This window comes from Armigeres subalbatus, chromosome 3, assembly GCF_024139115.2.
Source record: "Armigeres subalbatus isolate Guangzhou_Male chromosome 3, GZ_Asu_2, whole genome shotgun sequence".
NCBI classification, from domain to species: domain Eukaryota; kingdom Metazoa; phylum Arthropoda; class Insecta; order Diptera; family Culicidae; genus Armigeres; species Armigeres subalbatus.
The window spans coordinates 250411171-250420570 of record NC_085141.1 but is presented as its reverse complement, the minus strand read 5'-3'; the positions used below and the strand labels follow the sequence as shown (position 1 = coordinate 250420570).

Here is a 9400-nt window from a genome sequence, read left to right as displayed (position 1 = left end):
GTTTGCAGTCGAGTGGCGAGCTGTGCAAAGATCGGCATCAGCTGCTCCGGGTGTACAGCGGAGCAGATTCTTCAGGGGGCCGTTTTCGTTTTCCGGCTGCTGACGGAACTCAGGAGAAGGGAGTGGGGGCCATTCGCTGGTGGATGGTGTTGATGGTGCTGGAGCTTGAACCGACGCAGCTGCCGCTGCCAGTCGTTTGTGCGGTTGTAACGATGGGAGGATTGGAATCGCTCGACGGGGAGCCGTGATGGCCGCATAGTTCACCTCGTTGACTACAGGAACACGGTTCTTCTTCGGAAGGTTTCTGGTGGAAGCCTTCTTCCGGATTTCCAGTAACTCGGCTCGTTTGGGGCAGCCCTTTGTAGTGGCCCGATGTTTGTCGCCACAGTCGCCACCTCCATTTTGTCGCACTCGTCAGTTAGGTGGGGTTCGCCACATTTGTTGCAGCGCGGTTTTTCGGCAGCGAATACGAACTAACTGGATAGAAAGGCATTCTACGTTTTACGCAAATAAATAAACCGTACACCCTAGATTATGAATTTATTATCCATGCATACAAATACAGACTGTGTACAATTATCAGTAAACTAAGGCATTCTACTTTCTGACCAAATCCAACTCCTCTATTCACATTTCCGTATAACTCGTCGTATACCTCGTCTGCGATGGCATTATCCGTAATGCTGGGATATTCACCCTCGCTCGGATACTCGATAGTTTCCGTCGTTTGAGATCCTGAATCTTCCAACTCAACTAAAATAAAAAAAAAAATCTGATAGCACGGATATTACTCTTCGCCGATCATATTTACCTTCCCCTCCGGTGGCAAACCTCAATATATTGCTGGCATCGCTCCACCCGTACCGATTCCTGGCCAACACAACGACTTCGTATACGCTGGCTCCTTGTAGACCCTGCAACGTGTAGCCTGTGCTATGCAACGGACCGGCAGAGCCATCGGACGGAATAATCAATTCACTCCAAGGAAGGTTAGGAAACCGCTTACTGGGAGTGATGTTTCCCGAAGGGATCTTTCGGAATTTCAACTTGTACTCAATTATAGTCGAGAAACTCTCCACCTGCCAGATCAGGTTGTGTGTCGTCGGGGACGACATTTCTGTGGAAGGTTTGAAAGAAGCTGGCATTGGTCGCCCGGTGAGTTCGAGGTGGGCTCCCTTGATGCCGACTTTGTTCTCAGCTTTGCATTCGTAGTGTCCCAGATCGGCGTCTTTGACGTTTCGGATGGACAGGACGTGCCGATAGACAGTGTAATATTGGTGTGCACCGACAATGCTGTCATGCTTGGTATACCGTCGATCCGATGGCAAGGGTAGTCCTCGGTGGAACCAATGGACGGAAGCAGTTGGGGCAGATGTTACTAAACACTCCAGTTGAGAATTCTGACCGACTTTTGTGTGAACTGGATTCGTTTTGACGGTTATCTCAGGTATAACTATAACGTTTAAATTGTTGTTAAATAAAGATGATCAAGTTGAAATTAAATAATACTCACAATCCACAAATACATCTAGAATTTCTGTGACTGGATCGCCAACGCCATTGGTTGCGGTACATTCTATCGGACCGGCATAATCTTTATCCTCAATTAGAACGTTTATTTTTCGATTATTATCAAATGTAGTACTGCTATTATCATTCTGGAATCCAATGGAGATTAAATTTTAATTATTTTGTCATATTGATATCAAGGTGATCAAACCTTAAACGTCCAGGTGATATAAGGCAGTGGAACTCCGGATGCATCGCAAACGATTTCTAAAATTTGGCCAACCTTTACATCCACCCGATCGGTTGGGTACATCAATATGTTAGGAGGATCTGTTCAATTTGAAAGTAATTACCTATATGTTATTTGAAACATCGAATCAGAAATTATCAAAATATGAACTCACACTGCACCTGGATAGCATGCTTCTGGAGTGCCCGCCCCGCCTCGGTGATAATTTCGCACGTGTAGTCTCCCGTGTCGTCCATCTGAACTTGGTCCACCTCTAGACTGCCATTGTTCCACAGTCGGACCCGTGGCGGTGGTGTCAGCTCTGGATATCTGGAATCCGCCAGTAGCATATCATCTCGCGACCATCGAACATATCGGTACGGAGCTAGACGATGGTAAATGATAGGAAAAAAGCTGTGAGAACGCATTTCTCATCTCATTTGTCATAAATCTGAATTATCATCATCCCAATAAACAGTTCGGCGTTGGTCGGCTATTGTAAATTGTTTGGATCCCACATTGGATAATAATGCTGTGTACATTGTAGTGGAAAATTGGTTCCATTCATATGCTTATACTGATAAAGATCTGAAAGTTAAGGCTGTAGGAGATGTTAATTGAGTTAAGGGGACTGCCTTGTTATACACAGTTTTCAAACTGAATGGACAGTATATACGCGTTTAGATATTTCAAAATAACGATATTTGATTCGATACTATAATCCAATCAAAATATCGATGTCGCTGATATTTTTCTCTCTTTCTAAAAAATAATTACAAACGAAATACGTATCTGCAAAGATATCGAAATAATTGGTGGAATTAAATGGAGAGTACTTAACTCGTCTTAGACGGTTGAATACTTTCAGGGTTGTTACGACTACGCGGATTTCGCGATTTTCGCGGATTTGGCGCGGATTTACATAACTATTTTAGGGTTTCGCGCGGATTTGGCGCGGATTTAGTTTTAGGTCGAAATTTCTAAAAAAATCTAAGGAAGTTTGTTTGAAAATTAGTTTTATGCCTATCTAGATGGGCTTAATTTCATTACAAAATGTTGCTGAGAATAAATTTGCGTTTCAAGCTTATTAATTATAACATTATTTTTCGGAAAAATATATATAGCTCTTTTAGTGGAATGTATTAAACCGTCTAAGACGAATTAAGTACTGTCCATTTAATTCCACCAGTTAATTTTCGTTATCTTTGCAGATACGTATTTCGACCACAACTGTGTGGTCGTCTTCAGTGTCTTGTACTTGACTCAAGTCGAGTCAAGTACAAGACACTGAAGACGACCACACAGTTGTGGTCGAAATACGTATCTGCAAAGATAACGAAAATTAACTGGTGGAATTAAATGGACAGTACTTAATTCGTCTTAGACGGTTTATTATTTTTCGTATATGTCCAAGTCCTTATTTAATTACACTCTCAAGCATTATTTAAACAAATGTTATGAGGAGTGATACTCCACTTGTTGTCATTTTAATCCATTCTAAAACACGACGCACACAAACCATGCATATTGAAGGACATGAACGCCCATTTTCATTTTGTCAATTTCTTCGTAATTCCAAGATATTTGTCAGTTTCTGATTGGTTGTTTCTTTTACGATGAACCACTCAGCATATCATTTTTCAAAAGTCGTCAGGAATTCTTTCATAATATTGGAACATTTTATATTTCCTTTATAACATTCATCTAGTACGAATAAAGGTTTATACAACAATTGAAAACATAAACATATTCTGTGATTTAATGCAGATGCCTAATTTTAATAAGTTCTTCCGCAGAAAGTAGATCAAAAATTAGAAGATAATTCTCAAAAGTTATTTCTGGCCTCTGGCGGGTTGATATTTTCGGTTAACTCCGGTGGTATTTCACAGGATTACCAACAGAAAACGAAGAAACTTCCTAAAGAAATTTCCACAAGGACCCCATGATGATTCTTGTATAAATTCCTTGCAAATAAATTTCCAAAACGTAAAGAGGATTTCTGCAGCATTAAAAACCCGGAAAATTATAAAGACATTTTTGGAGGAATTTCCTGGAGCGGTGACCGCAGGAATGACTATAGAAAATCGGAAAGAATGCCGCCTTGAATTTACAAAAGAGTTATAGCGATGATCACAGATATGTCTTTAATAAGTGCTCAAAAATAGAACCGGGAGTTTTTCCGCAGGAAGTCACCAATCAATTTTGCAAGAATTTCTTAGAAAAGCGATTTCCGTAGGATTTCATAAAGGGATTTCTGCAAGTAAGCTCTGTAGATATACCGCAGGTTATTTGTGGAGAATTTACTTGAACTCACGACAAAATTTACAAATGAATTACAAAATAATTTCCCAGGGGAATTTTTGTAAAAATACTCGGAGGAATTCCCACAGATGTTCTCGAAAGAATTTCCACCGACAATTTGGAGCAACTTCTGAACGTCAGCAGATCCAAGGGCAGTTGGATGTCTGCAAACATTTCCATGAAAATTTCCGGGAGAATTTCCGGAGGATGACCCGCAGAAATCTTTGGGATGAATCGGCGCTCGAAAGATGGATTTCTACAGGAGTTCTCAGAGTTATTAAATTAAATTCCAGTAAGAATGGTCAAAAAAACTCTGCGTGAATTTTTAGAAAAGCTTGTTACAAGAATTGAAGTAGAAATGACGGACTAATTTCTGTTGGAGTTTAAGCAAAATATTCTGCATATTTCCAAAGAAATTTCTTCTGAAATTTCTAAAAATATTCCTCTGGAATTTTTGAAGGAATTTACGCTTGATTCTGGCTTAAAAATCAACGGAGCTTGAGCAACTATGTTAGATTTTGTATTATTTGTTTCTTGATATGAATTCAAATATTTGTTTCACAGAATTTTTGTTTAAAAACGGAGCTTCATTATCTAATTCCTCAATATCTAAGCAAGCAATGAATTACTTTAAAAGAAATTGCGGTTTTGGCAGATATTTTAATATTTTTCATAAATTATGATCAAATCTGGCCTTCATTCAGTTGTAATCAACGTACTTTGTGCCGAATTTTATAAAGTACTATCAACAAAAAAACTGATAATAGAAGGGTTTTAATACTTACTGCCGGTTTATTAGTCCTATTAGCATTTTGATACAAACATATGTGGCAGTTTAAAATCATATTTGAAATCAGTAATAGGGCAAAAGATCCGATAGTCGTGGGTGTTCCTATAGTTGCGGTAGTGCTATTTTAACAAAATCTACGTATTTAACGCAGCAACCCATATTGTCTATCAATTTGTTGACATGTCATTACTCAAAATAAAAGAAAACAGATAAGAAAATCCCTCCAAATCGGTAAAGTATCATTAAAATACCTTATCTTTTTCTCGTCTTTGCACCAATAGTTGCGGTAGTGTTCCAATAGTTGCGAGTCCCATAAGAAAACAATGGGATTCGTAACTATAGGAACACAAAATAAAAAATACCGCAACTATTGGAACACTGCACCAATAATTGGAGGTATCATTTTAGGTAACAATATTGGTTTCTGCAGCGTTTGGAATATGTTTCGATTAAAATATCATTGATGAGCTGTTGAATAAATACTTAAGGTAAGCGACATGAAATATAGATGTGGTGTAAGCGAAGAAACAGTGGTGGAACGCGCTTAGTTCCTCCACAATTGGGTCTTTTACCCTAATTGTAAAAAAAGAACTTGAAGAGAAGACGCTCAATAAATTGTTATACAAAAATTGACTTTTAACGTGTATTTGCTTAGAATTTAGATCTGGATCGCGCGGATTTGGCGCGGAATGGATTTCATGTCGCGCGGAAATGGCGCGGATTTGATTTTAGTCGGCGCGGATTTGGCGCGGAAAATATTTCAGGATCTCCGTAACAACCCTGTACTTTCCACTAAAAAGAGCTTAAATTTTGTTTTCTGAATTCAGGGTGTCTACTACCTGGAAAAAACCTGGAAAACCTGGAATTATCAGGGAATTTCTCCCAACCTGGAAATACCTGGAATTATCAGGGAAATCCTGACATAATCAGAGAAATTTCAATACCCGGTGACCATACGTGAAATTCTCTCAAAAGATGAAAATATCCTCAGAAGTATTTGAATAAATATACCAATAAAATCTATTGAAAATTTAGCGAACGTTAATGGATCGTTGCTCCGCAAAAAACGTTTTGCCATCTTCTAAAGAATTCCTGGAGAATTTCCGAAGCTATTCTTGGTGAAATCTATGAATTTATTCGGGAAATCAATTAGGGATTGCTTTGTAAATTCTTTTGAGTATCCCCTCGGAAATTCTTTAGGAATATATTAAAAAATACTAAATTAGTTTTCCAAGGAATTATTCAAAGAAATCACTAAAAGAGTATCCATTTTCTAAATTATTTACAAAGAGAGCAATTTTCTAAATTGTTACTGCAGGAATTTCCAAGATAAAAACCAAAAAGAATTACCGGAGGAATTTCAATACAAATTTCCGGACGATTTTTTGTATGGTTTCTTTAATTAATTCCCGAAAGGGAACTTGGAGGGATTTTAAAAAAAAGTGCAGAGTGATTTGTGAAGGATTTTTGCTAAAGGAAGTCTTGAAAGAATAGCCGAAGGATTTCCGAATGGATTTTTCAAAGGAGTTTCTAAAGGTATTTTCTAAGTATTTCCAACCCGAGCAGGAGCGAAGACCTCGATAACAGAAATTGGTATGAACTAGCCTTGCATAAGAGGTAAAATACCAAAAAATAATAACAAAAACTTATATGCAGAATACTAGAGGCATAACATGCTTAGGTCATTCAATACCAAACGAATAATAGGGGAAACCGCCAAATGTTGAACGGCTAATTTTGTCGCCTATTGTTGAACTCCCATAAGAATTGCACGTGCGTTCAACAATAGGCGAAGAAATTAGCCGTTCAACATTTGACGAATTACCCTAATTGGTTATGCATTTGGTACTGAAATTCAATTTAATAACTGAGTATGTTATGGCTTAAGTATTGTGCATATAAGTTTTTGGTATTATTTTTTGGTATTTTACCTCTTATGCAAGGCTAGTTCATACCAATTTCTGTTATCGAGGTCTTCGCTCCTGCTCGGGTTGGAAATACTTCGAAAATACCTTTAGAAACTCCTTTTTTGGTATTATTCCTTTGGTATTCTGGGTCTGATACCTCTTATGCAGGGCTAGTTCATAACAGAGTATGGTATCAATAATAATAATTAGGTATTATTCAGCCAATCTCTCCTGCTCGGGAAAGAATTCCCTAACGCAAATTATCCGGAAAAACTTCTCCAGGTGTTTTCTAAAGTTTTCCTCAAGATACTTCTGAATAAGTTCCTAAAAAATCCCAATGAATTTCAAAAAAATATTCGAAGCATTTTCCGAAGGGTTTTACAGTAATAGAACGCTAGTGGCGCTGAAACCATTGATATTATTCTGCCAAAATATGTTTCAATAAGCTTAATGGCCTATTCAGATTACGATCAGATTATTTATCGTTATAAATATCGTGTTAAGGTCACTCCTGACGGAATCCAAGATTAAAAGTGCTCGCGTTTTCGGGGGCACACCACTCGATTCAGAGGCGGCGCACAACTGTCATTTTTGTTGATTTAGCTTTGCTGCGTCGCAGCATGCGTGAAATAATAAAAATAACAGTTGTGCGTTGCTTCCGTATCGAGTGGTGTGCCCCCGAAAACGCGAGCACTTTTAATCTTGGATTCCGTCAGGAGTGACCTTAAAGCGGAGAAAGAAAATGTAATGTATTGGGATGGCATCAGGTTGTTGTTTATCATGATATTTATTATCATAAATGGCGTAATCTCGATAGGCAGTTTGACACTTATAGTACCGGTACCTTGGCTGCTAGGTCCAAGCAAAATAGATGTTGGTCACAAACTAGAATAAACTAGATTTTGGTCACGCGAACAGGTATAAGGACATTAGCCATGAGTACGTTAGGCAAAAAGGATGTTAAGCATAAAATGCCCCAAAAACAGCCCACGACATAAAGAAGGTATTTGCCTAACGTCATGGACCCAGCAAACTCATATTTTTGCATCAACACATTTCCTGAAGTATTTTTCGTAAGAAGTTCTGAAAGATTTCCTGAAAAAATTCTCAAACATATTTCCGGAACATTTCCTTAAGAAGTTTTCTCAAGTCTCTTTATTCCTATGTGATTCCTGAAGGAATTTTGATTGAATGGCTAAAGCAATTTCTGGGTGAACTTGCGAAAGAGTTCTTGGAGGAATTTCTTAAGTAATTTACAACATTGTTTTTGTGAAGCCACCAAAATATTCTTTACAATAGTATTTTTTGCAATATTTACTTTTTTGAAATAATTACTTTGGTGCTAAAATTTATATATGACAAGTTTGTTTTTGCCTGGAAATTAATGTAAAACACCTGGAAAAAACCTGGAAAAATCAGGGAGTTTTGTTTTTACAGATGAGTAGACACCCTGGAATTACAAACGGTTTTTTTCTTCGATTAATCAAACAGTGCTTCATCAATGTTATAAAAATAAGTCTCTGATCGATTTTATGCATGTGTAAGCAAGGACTGCGTTTTTGTCCTATAATGGCGTGTGCCGTCACCGACTATTTTTGCATCGGCGCATCGCTGTGCAAAATGTGTCATGTCGGTGAAAAGATTTTCAAAAAAAGCGGGCACAGACTTTCCCATGGATTTTGGGCTCGAAATTGGAATGTAATATAAATGGTATGGACGCATTGTTCGTCTGATTTCCATCAAATTTTTAAAGAAGAAGCAAGGCCAGATCTATTTTCGGTTTATTTATTTATTTTTAGACTAATGCAGGAGTTGCCTGTGCAGTGCATAAAAGTCTTCTTCATTCAGCTCGGTGCAAGGCTGCACGTCGCTAACCACGCAGTCTGCGGAGGGTCCGCAAATAGTCCTCCACTTGATCGATCCACATTGTCTTCTTATTCCTTCTTGTTCCCGTCGGATCGTTGTCGAGAACCATTTTCACAGGATTACTGTCCGACATTCTGGCTACGTGCCCGGCCCATCCCAGTCTTCCGATTTTCGTGGTGTGAACGATGGATGGTTCTCCCAAAAGCTGATGCAACTCGTGGTTCATTTGCCTCCTCCACGTACCATCCGCCACCATAGATGGTACGCAGTACATTCCTTTCGATAACTCCAATTGCGCGTTGGTCCTCCACGAGCATCGTCCAGGTCTCGTGTCCGTAGAGGACTACCGGTTTTCCCGCCAGGATGCGTCACCAGATGCCGATAGCAACTGAAATTCGGGAACGGTCGACCACACCGTACGTAAGCGCGGAAACGAAATATCATGGCGGCGCAGCCTAAATAAAGAAATAAAAGAAGTCGACCGAAATCTAACTTGGCAACAGGTTAAGGCGATAGCTAAACATCGAACTGGCTGTTTCCGAATTTGGCAATGCTGCGCCTTTATTTGCAAGGCTACTTGGGACCTCTTCACCACTCATTAGCATGTGTAAATCAGTAATTCTCGTGCAAATTATTCTTAGTATGATTTATTTATGTAGAAGAACCATTTAAGCATCACTTCCTATTACCGTCCTTACCGTTTATGATTTGACTGGATTCCATTTCCAACCAAATGGGGTAGATGTACCAGTCGTGGTTTTAATATCAATAATTGTCGCTCTAGTGCACCGAATGACA

General features: G+C 38.8%; 1 protein-coding gene across 1 annotated transcript in view; it reads right to left on the bottom strand.

The window, feature by feature from the left end:
- Positions 1 to 527: 527 nt before the first annotated feature.
- The window catches only part of LOC134227936 (limbic system-associated membrane protein), a 42801-nt gene continuing 33928 nt past the window's right edge, over positions 528 to 9400 (bottom strand). The window contains exons 3-7 of the mRNA XM_062709647.1: positions 1914 to 2123; positions 1721 to 1839; positions 1514 to 1658; positions 812 to 1453; positions 528 to 753 (exon numbers count right to left, since the gene is read on the bottom strand). Coding sequence (XP_062565631.1) covers positions 533 to 753; positions 812 to 1453; positions 1514 to 1658; positions 1721 to 1839; positions 1914 to 2123 — 1337 coding nt within the window. The 3' untranslated portion in view covers positions 528 to 532. The remainder of the gene's footprint in view (positions 754 to 811; positions 1454 to 1513; positions 1659 to 1720; positions 1840 to 1913; positions 2124 to 9400) is intronic.